The sequence below is a fragment of the Dendropsophus ebraccatus genome, chromosome 6 (genome assembly GCF_027789765.1).
Source record: "Dendropsophus ebraccatus isolate aDenEbr1 chromosome 6, aDenEbr1.pat, whole genome shotgun sequence".
NCBI classification, from domain to species: Eukaryota; Metazoa; Chordata; class Amphibia; order Anura; family Hylidae; genus Dendropsophus; species Dendropsophus ebraccatus.
In genome coordinates this window covers 93,644,988-93,664,264 of record NC_091459.1, presented here as the reverse complement: position 1 = coordinate 93,664,264, position 19,277 = coordinate 93,644,988, and the positions used below count along the sequence as shown (strand labels likewise).

General features: G+C 43.6%; 1 protein-coding gene across 1 annotated transcript; it reads left to right on the top strand.

The window, feature by feature from the left end:
* The first annotated feature begins 2,199 nt into the window (after nucleotides 1-2,199).
* On the top strand, nucleotides 2,200-18,657 carry GYG1 (glycogenin 1). The gene is made up of 7 exons (XM_069973877.1): nucleotides 2,200-2,377; nucleotides 11,347-11,479; nucleotides 11,552-11,726; nucleotides 11,820-11,982; nucleotides 14,169-14,295; nucleotides 15,471-15,690; nucleotides 17,853-18,657. The coding sequence occupies exons 1-7, from the start codon at nucleotides 2,287-2,289 to the stop codon at nucleotides 18,024-18,026; spliced, it is 1,083 nt and encodes a 360-aa protein (XP_069829978.1). The 5' UTR covers nucleotides 2,200-2,286; the 3' UTR covers nucleotides 18,027-18,657.
* Nucleotides 18,658-19,277: the final 620 nt, after the last annotated feature.

The window sequence follows — 19,277 nt, the reverse complement described above, 5'->3', positions numbered from 1 at the left end:
AAACTTTATATACAGCAGCTTGAATGGAGTGTAAGTGCAGGCACATTATAGCAGCAGTGTGTATAGCTGAGTGTAATGCTGCGTTTACACGTAACGATTATTGTGCGAATTTGCGCGATAACGGTCGAATTGGAACGATAATCGTACGTGTAAACGCAGCGAACGATCGAACGACGCACGATAAATCGTACATCGTGATCTTTCATCAGGTCAGCAAATCGTCGTTCATCGTACGCAAAAAACTCGCAAATCGTTCCGTGTGAACAGTCGTTCGCTGATTTAACCAATGTGTGAGATAGGCTTAAACGATCGCAAAACGATCGCAGTGCGAATTTTCGTACGATATATCGTACCGTCTAAACGCTGATCATTAAAAAAAATCGTAAATCCGACATCGCTAATCGTACGATCGGGCCAATAATCGTTACGTGTAAACGCAGCATAAGTGCAGATACATTATAGCAGGAATGGAGAGTATGGGAAACACAAGGGCTGACAGAGACTGCAGGAAGGAGAGAGGAGTTACAGCTATAAACAGACCTCCACAGTCCTGTCCCTTGATGTAAGCCCCAGCCTGAAGTGGATCTGCCATGATTTGGAAAGTGAGGGAGACTTCCTGGGTCAGAGTACAGTGCTGTAGATCTCCCTGTGCAGACCATGCCCCTCCCCCACTCCCCCTCCCACACAGTACAGGGAGCTTTTAAACCAAAGCAATGCTCTTAAACCAAGTTACAATTTTGAAAAACTGTGAGCTCTTCTTGCAAAACGCTCTCAGTCCAAGTTACTCTTAAACCATGGTATCACTGTACCTAAATCGGAAGGAAATATGTAAATGAGTCGTTAGAAGCACTAGGAGCAGTCCTTAGACCCCCCCCCCCTCCAGTGCACCATTTGGCCCACCCCCGCCTCCTTTGGTTACTACTACCTATGCATAAGCAGGTCGGTGTTTAGGTAGGTGTGTCCGGCGGAGGAGGAGGAATGTGAGAAACACCCCCAGTGCTCCTAATGAAAAATAAGGGTGCCTTCACACACACCGGATCTGCAGCAGATCTGCAGCTCATTTGATGCTGTGTTCAGTTATTTAGATCAAATCAGCTGCGGATCCGCAGCAGAAAATCCAATGTGATACAATGTGTGTGAAGCAGCTGCACAGCTGCAGGGAGATATCAGCAAGTTCATTGTCACAAACCTTTCCCTATCACCTCATCAGGGAAGAGGGAGGGGAGGATGAAGGGCTCCGATGGTTACAAGTAAGGGCCCTATTCCACCGGACAATTATCGTTCTCAAACGACCGCTATTGCAAAAGACCTGAAAACGTTCATTCATTTCCATGGAACGATAATCGTTACTTATGATCGTATTTGCGATCGTTTTCTCTTCGCTATTGCGTTCGTATCTACTGTGAACGACCAAACGACGTCTTAATTAATGCGAACGATTTGCAAACGTTTTGCGAACGAGCAACGATAAAAATAGGTCCAGGTCTTATCAACAATTTCTCGTTCGGTCGTTAATCGTTAACTGCATTTCAACCGAACGATTATCGTTTAGATTCGAACGATTTAACGATAATCTGAACAATAATCGTCCGGTGGAATAGGGCCCTAAGTTTGTCCATCTGACACAGAGTACAATAGAATCCATGAGAGCAGAATACCCCCCTGGTGTTGTATGAGATTCTGACTCTGTTCACACTGCCCTTCCGTTTCCTCAATGGGAATTCTGTAAAAAGTTTTGACACTTTTTATGGCAACAAATGTAGCACTATATATATTTGGCTGTCAATACAACAATGCTGACTAATATCCCTGCTGAGAGATTACAAGACAATGTGCTGCACTGGAGGCCATCTGCATCTGATGCGGGATGATCAGGGAAAGGATCATAAACCAAGGCAAGATTACCAGTGTGAACAGAACCTTACAGTAACTGAAATCTGTGCAGCGCTAAAGGGGTTTTCCTATCATCCTGGAAAGAAGTGGCCATGATAGATCGCATACAATCGCCTGGATTTCCCCTTTAAGCCAGTTAACTCCTTCTTTGCCGCGCTGTATACCGGTTGTTGATACGCCCCAGTGCGTCCGTGCTTCACACCCCAGTAATCAGCAGTAATGTACTCTTCCCACTGTTCACACCGGTGACCGCCGCCGGCTCCGCTCCCCGTGCACACAGGTCGTGCGTTTTGTTGTGCTCACACTTCTCACACCCTCGGAGCCGGGCTGTGCTGGGGGCGGGGCCTGATCACGTGGTCCCCGCGTATAAGAGGGAGGTCACTGGGCGGCTACATGACCGGCAGCATCTGTACAGCTGGGTCAGAGGAAGAGGTGACCGCAGCTCCGGAACCGCGCAGTAACCGACTAAGCGCAGAGATGGCAGGTAGGTGCCGGCGGTGTGAGGGGCACATAGAGGGCTCATCCGGAGGGGGAGCGGGGCTGCACCGGGTTACCGCAGCTGTGGACGTGCGCGGTATCTGTGCGGTCTGCAGCGGCTTATTGGGTGATAGCGGTATAACTAGGATATGTCCGCCCCATTTCCTGAGCCCGCCGCCCCGGCTCCTCTGCTGACCGCCTTCTCCTATGTACGGCTTCTCAGGGGGAAAGTTACCGTGTCTGTGGACGGCGGAGGGTTAACCCCTTCCTGGCGCTCTGCACCTGTGCTGTGTGCTCTGCACCTGTGCTGTGTGCTCTGCACCTGCACCCTAAGTACCTGATATCTTCTGTATACTGTGTAACATCTGCTGTATGCTGTGTAGCATTTACTGTATATTGTGACAGCTTCTGTAGACTGTTAGTAGCCTACCTGTATGACAGCTGCTGTATGCTGTGACAGCTGCTGTATACTGTGGGGTTTGCAGCCTGTGCCTCTCTGCTTTGGGGACTACATCTCCCAGCCAGCAATAGTTAGAGCATGCTTGGGGTCCTGGTCTTACATAAGGTTTATAGGACTGTTGGTGGGTCTCAAAAAACCATAGTTACACAGTACAGCTTGTTCAGTACCTGCTGAAACAGGTAACTCTAACCTGCTGCACCAGAACTGCATGTGTACTCTAAGGGGCTGTTCACATGATGCTGTCAATTAAAGTATTGGGGTGATTGAATTGTTTCTGGTTTGCAGTTAGTGTTATGCCCCCTGGAATACCTGGGTATGTTTATTAGGGTGTCTTTTACACACAGCAGGCCCCTGGACAAGCTGCTTCTTAAATTGTCAGCTCCAGGTGCCAGCTGCAATGATTACCTTGTGAGACAGCTACATGCTAATATTGTGGCCTAAATAGTGTCCCATCCCTGTGTCCTCACTAGTTGGTGCACATGAAATGTCATAATATAACAAGGGATAACAAGGTTTCCCCTATCTGCCAACTTGTTTAAACTGTCAAAAGTGGAAGCCTTATGACTCTGTCCTTGTGGCCACAGGAGGCGCTGTTACCTGGGCAGTGGTTCTTCTACTGGGTCTCCTTGTTCCTAAGAGGGTACCAGGTTATCCCCTAGTGGCCCCTGTCTCACACTAATGTCACCTTATTTTGTCATGACTTGACGCTAGCATCTGTGGCTTGTGTATGTGAAGATATTACTTATAGTAAGAGAATGCACCTGATCTGTGTAGATGGAGGAAGCCCCCAGGATCCTCCTGTCTGGACACCTAAGGAACCACAGTCCAACATGGATTCCTAGTACAGTAAGAGTTGTGCAGCAGCCGGAGTTGGCAGGCATATATACATATTTTATTGCCAGTTCAGTATACTGGTGCCAGGATTGCTTGAAATGTCTCCAGGTTGGCCAGACTTGTTCTGTCAGTAATGCCTATGTGCAGTGTTCACATTTCATAGTGAAAGCCATTTAGTGTCAGCTGTTATGGAAACAATCAATAGCTTACAACAGCCATTCAGAGTGTCTGAGCGGTGTCTAGCTGCGGTGGGCACGCACCCCTTCAAGTCAAAGTTCTGTACAGTTTCTGCACTTGAAGGCCTCCTGTATGTAGCCACGTGCATGTAGTTTCTGCAGTACCATACGATGGTGCTAGTGTTTAATGTGTTCCTAATTGTAGCCAATGCAGTAAAACATGTGCTGCTTTACAGGATAACTGGCCACTGCTAAATGTGAACACAGCCAGATGGAGCAGGCTTGTATTGAGGCACTTAAAAATTTTAGGCCATGTTTTTCTGGAAAGCCCCATAGTGGGTATAATGTAACTTATTATTTATAAACCTTTCACAATATCCTGTTTCAGCTTGTCCTGATCCTTTCAGTACCTCAGGTAGTTACATCATGAGCCTTTATAATTCAAAATTTCCTTCTCTTGCTATCCTCAGATCAGTGACGGTGTGCCTGGTAGCATTCTTCTGTTGGTGATGAGCTTCAGTAAAGACTTGCTATTGATTATTTGTAGGTGGGAGGTGTAACCCAAGCCAATATACTACAGATTACTCCTAGAATGCATGACACTTGAAATGTCCTTGACTGTGCTCTATGGAGGGGCTTGCTCACAGTCAGGTGGTACAGGCCTGCAGTGCAGGGTTGGATTTCCTTCTAGGAATTTAACACTTGCATGCCTGGCATGCAAAGAACAATCCTTGGCTGGGCCTTGGCTCTTTTTGCAAGTAGTGTACCACTTTTCAAAAACGTGTGGCAAACTGCATGCTCTTGCTGTGGTTTAGGAATGGGTTAAAAATGTGGTTTTTACTGGACGTCTGTAAACATGGCCTATAGTCCTTCAAAGACCTATTGGATTAGTGTGGGATCCAAAACATCTTTTGATGTGACCTGAGGGTGTCAATAAATGGTTAAGCAGCTGCTGTTACCCATTGTGGCTCCTCTGGACACTGTCTGACATTGTAATATAGTAAAATGGTGAATCATCCCTCTAGGCTGCCTGTACATGTGTTGTGGACAGAACCTCAGGATGTAGATTTCGTGTGGTCGGTGATGTGTTTTTTACTACAGGTGTAATGCATAGTTTTAGTGCTACACTTGTGCATGGCCTTAGGGTATATCCACACACTGAGATCTGAATTGTAGTAAAGCAGCTGCTAAGAGGGTATTCACACTATGTATAAACACTCATCAATCTGCAACAGCTATAAATTGTACCTTTTATTAAATAAAGACAAATAGTCAATTAAAACGTTGAGCAACAAAATCCACAAGGTTTCCTGCTGTTGATCTCATTGTGGAGAATCAGAAGCACATCCTCCCCTGGTGAGCATACCCTAACCTAAAGCCACTGTATGGGGCTCTGGCCTACATAAAATAGGCTGTATGTATGGACGCATTTGGAGGTAGACCCTTTCTGAACAGACCCGTGTTCCCTCTCGCCAGCTGTTGGTTATTGACATTGCTTCCAGCTCTCCTATTTATAGCTCCTTCCATGCTGTCACACTAAGCCCAGTTCTTTAGTCAACAATATTTCCACATTAGATATGTCAGTCTTTCGAGGATTAACTTTCCCACTGAGATCCCTACCCCTTGAGATGGCTGTAATGATGGTAGGCCTTATTGGCTCACTCACTTGAAGAGGGATGCACAATCTTTCTGGCCTCATTTCAGACAGCTGTATTATGGCTGCAAGCGGTCACCCACCTTGAATGACCTGACTATACAGTGTTGCAGGTCACTTGTGTGTTTTGGGTTACTAGACATTTATTTGAATGAGGGATTGTGGGTGTATAGCATGCAGGTTAGTACATAACAGAGTATCATGGAGACGGGAGAATAACGCTTTTCATTGTATAGCGCCAGCAGATTCCTCAGCACTTTGCATAGCTGGTCATTTTTGGTCCCTGTCCCCATTAGGGCTCACAAGCTGTGTTTTGGGAGAAAACTGCAGTATCTGGAGGAAACCCATGCGAGGGGAACATACAAACTCTTTGCAGATGTTACCCTTCGTGGGATTTGAGCCCAGGACCATACCAGCTACGCTAGGCAGAACAAGGCTTGGTTCATAGTTGTGTTAATAGTATTTAAAGGGGTTATCCAGCGCTACAAAAACATAGCCAATGTTCCCTCTACTGTTGTCACCAGTTCAGGTGCGGTTTGCAATTAAGCTCCATTTACTTCAATGGAACTGAGTTTCAAAACCCCACCCAAACTGGAGACAACAGTAGGGAGTAAGTGGCCATGTTTTTGTAGCACTGGATAACCCCTTTAACTCATCTCAACTTTTGGCTACCATTCAGTCCTTCATATGAGCAGGTGAGTCTGTTGCTCTGGATAAATGGTCTGTTCCAGGAAAATGTGCAGTACATTGTGAGGGAATGCAGATGTAGGTCATGACTCTGCAAGTATCTCAGAGCTTTATAGTCCCGTTACAAGAACTATTTACAGAATGGTATTTTTGTTGGTCGGAGCAGGAGATTAGACTAAAGCAGCTGTAATGCCATCCTATTCAATATGACTACAGCTGTCTCTACACACATTGTAACCTGCGTTCTGTGCAGCAGTCTTGAAGACCTAGTGTCCTGTATTCCTCCAAACAAATCAGGATTACAGCTGCACGCAGTGGAAATGTCAGGCTGTTTAATCATTCTCAAAATGGGAACCTGCAGGAGAACATGGACCAAGAGCTCATTTGAGTCCTAATCCTGCAAAGATCTGTGGTGCACAGAATGGTGTGTGGATCCTGTCTGTCCCCCACTGCCACTACAGTACATGTCTCCTGTCCCCCTCCCAAATAGTATTCTAGTACAGGGCTGTCAAACTACAGTGCCACAGTGATATTCATACATCATGCCAGGCAGGTAAACAGTCCATTGTGTGCATTTACCGTCCCCAAAATCTACAGACGTGTAAATGCAGCCTAAAGGCTGCTGTCACATATGGCAGTTTAGTGGAGAACTGCCTCTGCAGTTAGAGCCAAAACCTGAGCTTGGACTCAAAGGGAATGAGAAATAGAAAAGGACTTTTACTTGCTGAATCCACTTTGGGGTACCGTCACACATGGTAAAGGGCTAAATTAAGCTCAAGAGGTACTCCAGCAACTACTTAATATATTGCTGCCCTTCTGTTTACCATAAACATTGTGGGGATGGGGGATTTGTCAGGTGGGAAAAGGGTGCAGATTCTTGCACAGACCGCTCGCTACTTCTGACACAGAAGTCTCCCAGTGACTAACAGTGGGCTGTCACTGCCGAGAGGTGTCTGTCTTGTAAGTAATGGTGGGAGAGTTCAGCCAAGGACCTAAACCAGTGCTTCTCAAACTTTTTCTATTGGAGCCTCACCTAATAGACTAAATGATGCCAGGGCCTCACCAGACTGACCAAGAAGATGCTGGGCCTCACCATCTGTGATGGAAGTTCATGCAAAGATAAAAACTATTGCTCAGTCTACCCTTTTGTCTCCTAACCTCTGTATAACATTAAATAAGCACAAAATAAGTTGTCATTTTGTCAATGTTCCTTAACCTGAGATTGTTGCATTTAGGGAAAGAACTGTGTAGCTTATAGTTACTTTTGTGAATACTGACTCCTCAGCTGTGCCTCACTAACAACTAGGGGGCGCCTCACTGGTAAGGCCCGCCTCACAGTTTGAGAAGCACTGACCTAAACACACTGCATGAGGACCCTGGGGCAGCGTGGTGAGGTAGGAGTTGGATGGATGTTGTACCAAGGGCAGCAATAAATTACTGCCAGAATCTAAACACAAGAAAAAGACAATCTGTGGTTATATTGGGGAAAGATCAGAGGAAACAGAAAATATTGAAAACAGTGCTTTACATAGATGCTTGAAACAAACTTCCAGCAGGTGTAGTTTGTAAACCCATGGTAAGGTAATGTAAATGTGAGAACCTTATGAGATAAAAGAATTATAAGGTTAGACTAGAAAGAATAATTGGTTTTCTCCCATTTTTGGATATTCACCCAAAAGTTCTCATAATCAGTCATAAATGCCCAATTTAGAGTTTGCAATTTTAATCCTTAGATGCACCAAGACGTTACTGTACATCCTGGCTTCGCTAGGGGCGCCGTGCGGTGACCCCACTCTGAACCACCGCGATCCTGGGTGCTTTATGCAGCCCAGGACTGCAGCTATTAGCAGGCACGGTCCGATTGCAGAGCCCGCTAATTAGGCATCTAGAGGCAGCTGTCAAAGTTGACAGCTGCATCAAATGCTTGCTGTCCCCCATTGTTGGTGGTATAGTGGGGATCGCCCCTCGCAATGCTCAATCTCACACAGCCCCATAGGCCACAGGATAAGTGTTATAAGCATGGAAATAGAGCAATTTTAGGGAACATTATTTTAAAAGGTTTTATTTTTTTAAATCCATGAAATCAAAGTTATGAAAGTGTCATAATTGTACTGACTTGAACATGTATGTATAAGTACCCTAGGGCAAAAATTTCACTATATTTGGTCACAAGATATTAGAACAAAATATACACAGTCCTCAGTCACACTTTCTTATTAGAGAGTGTCCCACCTGGTCTATTTTAAATCCCTACAGTGAGAAGCAGGCCAGGACCCATATTATATTAAGGCCTCCAGTTGTTGGATACATCACTGATTCTGTGAGTAGGTGATAAAGCTCATTTGGGGGGATGCCTCTTTAAAAATGAGTTTTGGGCTCTATACTAACCCCACCGCTGCTTTCCTGGCACAAGGTAATGTAGTTTGGGTTTTGATGGCTTTAGACTAGTTCTTGACTGTTGTGAAGGTGGTTGGCGTCTTAAGTTGTTTTGGTTCTTGTTAAAGGATTCTTTCTCTGGAAGACCTGAGCCCAAGTCTCCTAATAACTTGTAGGATTCTTGGCAGATGAGAGTCCGAGGAATGTGGAGGTGAACCCAAATGTCCACAGTATGCCTTTGTCTTCTAGTGTGTGCTCTTTCATGGCTCTTATGCAGGCACAGGTTATGTAATGGAACGCCATGCTTAGCTGTTAGATAGGAATGATCTTGTTCCTAGATGAATTGGATACTGTTGCATTTGGCTGAATCTGTAAATGCTTGTTCTCAATGGACGCATGCCTGAATGAGCTGTTGGCCCTTCTATTTATGAAGCAGAATTTTACACAGTATGGTCTGCTGTCTCTGGATATCCCTTAAGGAATATGCAGTGACGTATGCTAGGTTAGGTAACACTCTTGTTCAGTAGCTTGGCGTTTATTGCGCAGCCTGATTTTGCAAGAGTTTTTTTTCAAAAACCTTTGGGGCAGGCAATCACTGATCAGATATTGGCCACAGTATAAATCCGTTAAATGTTGTACCTGGTAAACAAGGAAGCCAATGTTTTCTAGGTGGTGAGAATTGTGGGAACATCACTGTACAGTGAATAAGAAATGATACGCTGCCAAGTTGTCTTACAATGTCATAGTACTGCCATCTCTGGAATGACCTACTGTCAGGTAGCTGAAACATTTTCTCGGCAGACACATGGTCTCATGATTGTCTGGTGTCTATTTTTACCAATTCAATGCAGCTAGTAAATTATAAGAGCAGTTGTCTGTATCTAGCACATGGTCTACATAGCTTTTTCTATGCATTTCAGGTTGTGATAAATATCCTCAGAACATTTGCACTAGGGCTGGGTGATATAGCCAAAAAATGTGTGTATTTTTTACAGAACATTTTTCTCCTTGCAGTTTTAGATCCTATATTAATGGTGGAGATGGCAATTGTATTGCTTCCTAGTGTAAGTGCTCCCTCTGTGCCTCATGTACAGTAGTTTTGCCAAATATGTGCCACTCTGTGCTCCAATATAGTATAGGTTATCTTCTTTTGTACCTCAATCTAGATGGGTGTAGTATAGATAAGGGGTTTAGGAACAGATGAGGGGTGTAGTAGTGCCAGTATAGTAGCTGGCATGAACTGGGTGTTGTGCTTGCTCCTCCATGTGGTCTGGAACTGGATTGCTCTCCTGCTCCCTCCGCTGATGTAGTGGTAGGGCCCTGCTGCTGATCTCCACCACTGTCTATGGGCGACGGGGATAAAGGGGAACACTGCTGCCTCTGCTAGCTTCAGCAGCTGTGGCCCTGTACCTCAAAACCATGCTGTGTGTTGTGTGTTTTTTTTTTTTTTTTTTTTTTTTTTTTTTACACTGCCCAGTCCTCCCTGGCAGGCGGCCATATTCTGGAGGAGGTTGTGCTGAGATTGTTTGCAGGTTGCTCCCTCAAATGCACAGTAAACTTTAATTTAATCATCCTGCCCCAGTTTGTGCTAGAAAGTGAAAGCAATATAAGGCCTTAAAGAGAAGTCCAGTGAAAATTTAAGTATTGTATTGCCCCCCAAAAGTTGTACAAATCACCAATATACTTTCGGGAAATGCTTATAAAGTGCCTTTTTCACTGACTTACTACTGCATCAGGGCTTCACTTCCTGGATAACATGGTGATGTCACAACCTGACTCCCAGAGCTGTGCGGGCTGTGGCTGCTGGAGAGGATGATGGCGGAGGGACACTGAGCATCCCCTTGCCATCCTCTCCAGCAGCTACAGCCGCACAGCTCTGGGAGTCGGGTCGTGACATCACTATTTTATCCAGGAAGTAAAGCCTTGTTGCAGTAGTAAGTGCTGTGAAAAAAGCACTTTATAAGCATTTCCCGAAATAAGTGTATATTGGTGGTTTGTATAACTTTTGGGGGACAATACAATACTTTAAATAAAAATTTTCATCGGACTTCATTAATGCAATGTCAGAAACTGCACTCGCATACAATGTGCCTTTTTTTAATGCTGATGTGGCAAAGGAGCCTTTTTGGAAGCTTGCTGGTCCCCAGGACCCATCAGTGCCTGCTGCTCCTGCCCTCCCTATACCTACACCTTTTAGGGAAATGCCCGAGTTAAAAGAAAATACCATAGTTTTACAAATGTAAAATCCTTAAACCTAGTCATGGCTCTAGACTTCAGAATGCAAAACTGGTGGTGGCAGGACCACAATGTAGGGTCTGAAAATGGGACACTGGCGCAGAATTGAGCTGAGTTGACATGTTTTTTTTTTTTCATAAAGTGTAATTTATATGCCTGAAATAAAGCATATAATGGATTCTAAAACAGATTCTGCATCTCATCTTGCATTAAAGCTACTTCCTATGTACTTCTGCTGTATGCAGTAGTGTATAGAGCGAAATGCAATGTAAACCTAGCGTTCGGAGTACACTGCTAATCTTCGAGCAGCCGCCAAACTCTTGTCCCCCAGATGACAGAAGAATACTGCTGTTCTGACTGTATATTAGTGCCCCACACTCGTAGTCTAAATCTTGGGATGCTTCTCGTCTTGCCAGTGTAAATGTAGACCCTATTAAAAGGAAGTCTTATTTCTGTAATTTTCCATAACTGGGTTGTCTACACATGTTAAGTGGCAGAAACCAAAAGTGGTAAAGGTAATATAGCCTTGATGCATTTCTTCTCTCTCCCCTTAGATCATGCTTTTGTCACACTTGCCACAAATGACTCTTATGCAAAAGGAGCGTTGGTGCTGGGCTCAAGTCTTCAGAAATATACTTCAAAGAAGCTGGTTGTGCTTATAACTCCTCAGGTCTCAGACTGCATGAGGTGCGTTGTTGCTCACGGTGGGTTGGGGGTCATCATTAGTGTGTTTTTATTTTATTTTTTTTCTCCTTGCAGGCATGTACTTGACAAAGTCTATGATGTTGTTCGGGTTGTGGATGTCTTAGACAGTGAGGATTCGGCTCACCTGGCTTTGATGGAAAGACCGGAGCTCGGTGTCACGTTAACAAAACTTCATTGCTGGACACTGACAGAATATTCCAAGTGTGTATTTATGGATGCAGATACAATGGTAAGACCATGCTGATTCTGGCTGGGATTCAAGCGACCTAATGGCCAGTGACCAAGAGCTAATGTAGATAAACTCTTATTTTCTTGATTTAAGGTTTTACAGAATATTGATGACCTATTTGAACGAGAAGAGTTGTCTGCTGCCCCAGACCCAGGCTGGCCTGACTGCTTTAATTCTGGAGTGTTTGTATACCGACCATCTATTGAAACCTATAACCAGTTAATACAGTTGGCATCAGATAAAGGCAGCTTTGATGGTATGTATAAGGTTAGAAGTGCTCAGTGATGTGACTGGTATGGTTAGGTTCATACTGTTAAATACTGTTTTGATTTCTGCAAAAAAATACAAACGATTTTTAAGAAACTTTGTAGTTTGTTAGCCAAAAACATTTTTATAATGAAAACCGTTTAAATCTCTGCCCCCTGTCTTCATGGTTCCCTTATAGAGAGGTGAGGGGTTGAGGGAGATGAGGCACTAAAACAGAACAGAGTTAATTTACAGCTACATCTCCGGGCTATCTCCTCTGAAGTCAGAACTGACCTTAATACCAGCTTTCACACAGGTCCTGCTGTGTAATCCTTTGTTCTCTGCTGCAACTAATCCGCCCCCCCCCCTCCCCTCTCCATAGGTTACACAGGGCTCGACTGATTTAAAAGTTGAGATTTCCTGATAATGAGCAGTGGATGAGAGGAGGGACCTGGGAAAAGGCTATTTGAATGCAGATAATGGCATATTTGGCTAATAAACCCAATTACAAAGCTTATTAATCGCCTGGACTATTGATTTCTGCAAAAAAAGACTAACGTTTCATGATTCCCAGTTCGTGTTTAAATTTGCTGAAAAGTCAGCAATAGTAAACAAGTTCTGCTGGGACATGGCAGAAGTGTGTGTGTGTGTGTGGTGTTCTTTCAGGAGTATAAAACATCTTGTGGTGGTCTACTAGGCATTGCTCCTGCCTAGCCAGAATCCTACTGGATTCTGGCAACACCATAAACGTCTGTCTGCGGACAGATACTTGGCTTTAGTATTTCCCTTGTCATGTCCTTATGGTGCGTTTACAGTGTAATCTGACAGATCTTTGAAGCCAAAGCCAGGAACAGACTATACAGACAACAGGTCATAAAGGAAAGACTGAGATTTCTCATCTTTAAATTGATTCGTGGCTCTGGCTTCAAAAATCTATCAGATCTGTGTAAATGCACCATTAGACTCTTCCATTGAGTTGGATATTAACTGAAGGGCCCACTTAATATGGTCTTACAGGAGCCACCCCTTGGCTGGGCCTTTTCCTGGGGAATATCTGGCTAGCCCAGTGTCAAAGACTCTCAAGTGAGGCTCCTTCTCTTTGCATACTGCTCTGGAATATAAAATCCCAGTTCCTTACTAGTCAGATGAGTTTGTCTGGAAGGCTAGGTCATGCTGGCACTTCTGTGTTCTGTAAACCTACAAAAGGGTAGCCCAATGTGTACAGGTAGCACAAGTTCAATCCAGGCTCTATTAATGGTGATGGTCCTGTAGCTATTAAAAATCTGCCAAATGGAGATCATTCTGGTGACATGGATGTGAACTGCACATCCTGGGTGTTTCCGCTATAAAATTCTCTTGCATGACTTGACATCAAAAGGGGATTATGATGAGTTTTGACAGGGAAAGCTTGACTAGTGAGAAATAGCCTAGACTGTTAGTTTTGGACACTGGGAATGGAAATTTCTTTTCTGCAGCATTACATAGAAGGGAAAATTCAGAATTTTGTATCTTGGAGATGTCTAGAAACAAAGTACTTAAATCTGTAACATTAACTAGTGTACTGCTCAGCTCTAAATGGGCAAATACCCCTGTTTACACATTGATGCAGGCAGTGACATTAGTTACTGCTTAGCCCATTCTCAAACAAATTGCTTAAGTTTCACAAGGTTTCCCTCATCTTATAAAGTTAATCACCATGATATAGTAGTCTGCTACAGAGCACAATATAGAACATGACTTCAAAACAATGCTATCAGTAATATTACAAAGAATGCATTGACAATGTGACTGCAGTTAGGCCTCATTCTTAGTAGTGCTCTGGGTCCTAACTATATATTTTATTTTTTTTATTTTTATGGATCGGTCCCTTACAGATGTGTAAAGGGCTTTGTTTACACTACTGTATACTGGCTGTGTACAGAAGGCCTTACCTTGGGGAGAAAGTCGTGGTATACTTCGAGCAGAAGCATGAACTGGATTTTAGTACATAACTTCCAGATGAGGCCCAGTATATAGGAGGAAACTGGTAGTGCTATCTGCTGATCTTGTAGAACTGGTGTTGTCATATTGAGTCTCAGCAGCCAGAGTATAAAGTTTACAAGACTTCAGAATTCAATCTGTATCCTGCTGTCTACGTAATGTCTCTTTTCAGATGGTGTGGTTCACTTGCTTGATAACTTTCTTTTTCTGTCTTAGGAGGTGACCAAGGTTTACTCAACACATTTTTTAACACCTGGGCAACTAAAGACATCCACAAGCATCTCCCCTTTATTTATAACTTGAGCAGTGTCTCCATATATTCTTATCTCCCAGCATTTAAAGCGTAAGTACATATTGGTATAAGGAAACTGTAATTGTGAAGGATCACTGGTGTGGGGTTGAAGAATTGGTTGCTCTATATCAGTGACAAGACATCACATGAAAATTCCATCCCCACGCACTGCAACATCAAGTTACAGGACAGACTCCTTGCCAATGCTAATATAAGCATGACTAAACTTGGCCTTTCATCTCATGGGTTTCCCCATCAGGATACAAAGATATATTATGTCTGCGTGTTTTGAAACTAACAAAAATCCATGTGTTGGGGAGGGGGGGAGGGGGGGGGGGTGTTCTGTTTTGTTTTTTTGTACTTCCATTTTTATCAGTTGTACACAGTACTACAGGTTCCAGAATGCAATGCTGTTCATCAGTCCTCTTCCCTGCCCAAATCTATTGCAGAACATCCAGGCTGTGTTAACACATTGCAGTTTCATGGTTACTGAATTATTTGCAGTAATTTGAATTTATTGTGGCCCCACCCACACAGCACGCTGTATTCTCTACCTGTAACACCCCACAGCACGCTGTATTCTCTACCTGTAACACCCCACAGCACGCTGTATTCTCTACCTGTAATGCTGATATTGGAATAAAGTAAAGAATTTTTTTGACTTTTTTTTTTCTTCCATTTCCACACACATATTATGATCAAGCATCTGTTATCTTTGAAGTTGAGCCCCACAACAAGGCTCTGATTCTCTCTGCCGTTTAGCATCATTTTTGTGAATACGCTGCAGTACTGCAACGACACTCAAACATGTGTGAACACAGCCCTAATTTCACTGCACAATTAGACAGATCAGAGAGACACCTGCTTCTGGCCATTCAGAGATGGTGGCTCACTCAGGGGGATTGGGGGATCCAGCAAAGTCTCCTGTGACATCACACCCTGTCTACATCAGCCTGTACTTAGCAAACACACACAATGTGAGACAGGCATGAAAGATTTGTCCCCCTAAGGGAGGATAGCAGAAGGAGCAGGAGACAATGTGTATTGGCACAGGGGCTATTTTCTTCACTTTCTATCAGATACCAGAGTGTGGGCTGGCTATGGCATGGTGTAATTTTTTTTTTTTTTTTTTAACTGCATCCAAACATCTAGATGTGTATTACAAGCTGCTTAAAAATTTTGCGTTAAATTGCACTTCATTAGTAATTCTAATATGTAATATTTAGGTTTGGTGCCAGTGCAAAGGTGGTGCATTTCCTTGGGAAAGTGAAGCCATGGAACTATACCTATGACAGTAAAACACGGACTCTGAAAGGAGATGTACATGACCAAACGCTAATTCATCCAGAGTTCCTCAACCTCTGGTGGGACGTCTACACATCCAGAATCCTTCCACTTTTAACAGAACATGGAGTTGTTAAAGATGTCTCAACTGGCTTAAAAGCGGTATGTCTGCATGTGACTTTCTCCTGCACTACTTTTACAATGCACCCCTTCACCCTTCCTAAATTTTGGTGGTGGATTCTATTGTAATTTTTCCTTTACAACTTAAAAAATGGGGTTTGTCTATAGCAATCAGATCACAATAGAATTTACCACTTTGGCTTCCAGTGTTGTGTAAGTGCTAATGCAGATGGTTACCATGGTGCATGTGGCACAAATACTTGATATAGTATAAAGAAGTTGGGGGGACAATGTTTCCTTCACTTTCAGTTTACAAAACCTATGTCTTCACAATTTGGCTAATGCTCAGAGCAAATCTTTGCATTGTGGTGGTTGGCATGCCACATGAACAAATGACCAACATGGAAGCCTTTGATCGGTTTAAAGGGGTTGTCTATTCTGACAATTCAATTTCCACAGCCAGTCACTGGGGCATGTGTATCTTTCACTTTTATGCCAGTCTGAGCACCTAGGCTAGGGCTGCACTGCGACCTGCTACTTGTGTGACTGCTCTGGTCAAAGTTTGTAGTGCTACAAAATCTGTGTAGCCTGCCCTTATTCAAATATTGTGAGTTCTGACTCTTCTAAAGGCTACAAAAACATGGCCACCTTCTTCCAGAGAATGCACCTTTCTTGTCTCCACTTCAGATGCGCTTTGCATTTACTTGGCGAATGTACCATTGGGTACATTCGCTTTAAGCTTCATTCACTTCAATGGAACGGAGTTAAAAATCCCACCCACCTGGAGACAAGCACTGTGCTTTCTCCAGAAGGAAGTGGCCATAGTTTTTGTAAATAACCCTTTAAAGCAAATTTAAAAGTTGATGCATCTTGGTGTAATGGCACAGCATCTGTTAATCTTTCTGAAGCCCATAAGGCATAGAACTGTTTGTTCCCAAAAGAGTATATAGTGTATATCTTGGTCTCCTCAGACTATGCATGCTTCCCCTTAGCTTAGTCTAAGCTGCATGATTTTTAAAGTCCCTGTAAAGGAAGAACAGATGTGTCTGGTCTTTCCAATCAGATGTGACACATACACCAGTGTCACATCTCAGGGAACCTAAGTTCTAATGTCCTACAATCAAGAAGCTCAAATTCTGTGTCATAAAAGCAGACTTGGGTACACTAGTATTCTTGCAGTATGTACCAAAATGACTGGGTTCTCAATCTTTATAATGGAAGTCATAGTTTGGGGGTGGGGGGGTTATCCTTAAAGGGAACAAATTAGGCTGATATGGTTCCCTTGAGCAATGTATAAAGCACGTACCAGCCGTGGCTGCAGCAGCTTTGTACCGGAGAAAAATAACTATTTCCCCGGCTCGTGACACACGGGCGGGGAAGTAGTCGTCTGGGTGGCTCCCTGCCAGTGTCTAGTCACCGCTCTCCGTGGGAACTATTGACAGGCAGAGAGGTCAGTTATGGCCGCCTGTCAGTCATCCCGCCAAGCGTGCTGACGGGCAGAGCGCTGTGACTAGACACGGGTAGGGAGCCGCCCAGATGACTACTTCCCCACCCGTGTCTGTCCCAAGCCGTGGGAATAAGTCTTTTTTTTTTTTTTTTTTTTTTTCCCCGGTATAAAGCTCCTGCTGCAGCAGTCGCTGGTACGTGCTGCGGCTTCTGCAGGAGCTTTATATATTGCTAAAGGGAACCATATCAGCCCAATTGGGCTGGTTCCCTTTTAATGTTAAACATGGTGTGAACCCAGATTAAGGGTTTGGGAATTGCAAAACTTAGCAGGTAGGCCTCGTACCTGACAAGTGCAGCACACCTTGTATTTGCATGAGCTATGTTCTCTTGAAGCAAAGGGTTTCTCCTTAATGGGGTATTGTAATTCTTCAACCTCTCCACTTTTCTATAACTATTCACAGCTGTCGGGCTTGGTCTGCTCACTGGCTTTCTCTTGTCGCTTCTGTAGAGATGAGGTATGAAGGAACTAAAAATGTTGTCAAGCTGCTATGTATTTGCAGACCTCATGCAGTTCATGGTTTATTTTATTTTTCCACTTGGGTTTCTTTTATTTTTGGAAATCTTGCCAGCTGTATTCAGTTTTGCTTTGCCTGCCTCTTTGCATGGAAGCTATCCATTGGTTTCCTCATTTTTACAGTTTCTGTTCTAGTTGGGTTTCTCTTCCTTGGCATGCAGCTTCATGTGTTGTGTCTTCTTAGGAGGAGGTTACAGAGGCGGTGTCACAGATGTCCATAGGAGCAGCAGCACCTCCACCCCCACCGTCTGTATCTTCAGAAGAACGCAGGGAAAGATGGGAACAGGGCCAGGTTGACTACATGGGAGAAGATTCATACGACAACATCAAGAAGAAGCTGGATGCTTATCTCCAGTAGGATTGTATGTCTTCCACAAGAACACAAACCTAAATGGACTTTGTGAACCAGTTGTATGGTGTCTAGGACTGTGTTCTACCGAAATGTTTACTAAACTGCTAGGAGCTTTACTAAACCTCAGTTGGTGGATTCCTCCACTCTTGTAAGTGGGATATGTAAATTAAGCATCCTCTGTTACAAGTCATGTGCCATTTCTCCAGGTTTTTCTTTTAGTGACTAGCTAAATGGCATCACTGGCTTTAGGGGAACAGGTCACAAACCTGCTCAGACCCTACATGTAAGTAGCACTTAACTGGTGACTTTTACCTTTCCATCAAAACTTTTCACAATGTTAAAACAATTGATGCTCTTGTTCCCACTGCTTCATTGTCCTGGGCGGTCAAGGATGTGTGAATCTTCTGTTTTGCCTCTCCATAGAGGTCAACTCTGTACATACTCCCTATATGTACAGATGTGTGAATGGCCAAGCCAGTTCTGCTCACAAAAACTTGATCACGCAGTGCAAACTAGGCGCACCCTGAACACCTTGGAACACTTCCCTGTCTGTTCTGTACCTCCAGAGGGCTAATGTAATGCTTCCAAACCAACTGTAACATGGCACTTCTAAGAAATAAACTGGTTTTGGTCAGTAGCTGTATCCTTCATCTTTAATACTGTTCTCTACCCCTGCTCACTCAGATGTAATGCTTGATCTTGAGATGGCCTTCTACTGGAGAAATCAATTGTGTTCATGATACAGATCACTATGATCCAATTAACAGTGCTGTGGCACACAAGTCTATTATCTGTGCTGTATATAACTTGTATTGTGGGGTCTTGGGGCCTTCCGGTAATGGCTGGAGGTTTTTTTTTTTGTTTTTTTTTTAACCACCACGTCTATGGTTTACTTAGATATAAGCACTCAATGCAAAGACTATATGAACTAGCCTAATATACTGGCATATTCTGCTATTATGCCTGTCTGGTTAGGAACATTACTGAATACCGAAACAAACGCAACACAATAAAATTGACTAGGATACATAATGTATGTCAGTAAATAGGGTGCTACTGTCTATGAAGCAGACTTGGCAATACTTTGTGACTTTGTGGTTACAAAAAAGGTTTAGTCAAATAGATTACATGCTTCCCGAGTGGTTTTCACTTAAAGTGTCACTGTCGTGAATTTTTTTTGCAGAAATTAATAGTGCAGACTATTTTAAGGAACTTTGTAATTGGGTTTATTAGCTGCAAAATGCATTTTTATCATGA

Excerpts from the sequence above, each read along its gene's own strand:
- GYG1 (XM_069973877.1), top strand. The coding sequence starts at position 2,287 with ATGACCGGCAGCATCTGTACAGCTGGGTCAGAGGAAGAGGTGACCGCA. Across the intron at positions 11,983-14,168 it reads AGATAAAGGCAGCTTTGATG|GAGGTGACCAAGGTTTACTC; the intron begins GTATGTATAAGG and ends TTTCTGTCTTAG. Across the intron at positions 14,296-15,470 it reads TATCTCCCAGCATTTAAAGC|GTTTGGTGCCAGTGCAAAGG; the intron begins GTAAGTACATAT and ends TGTAATATTTAG.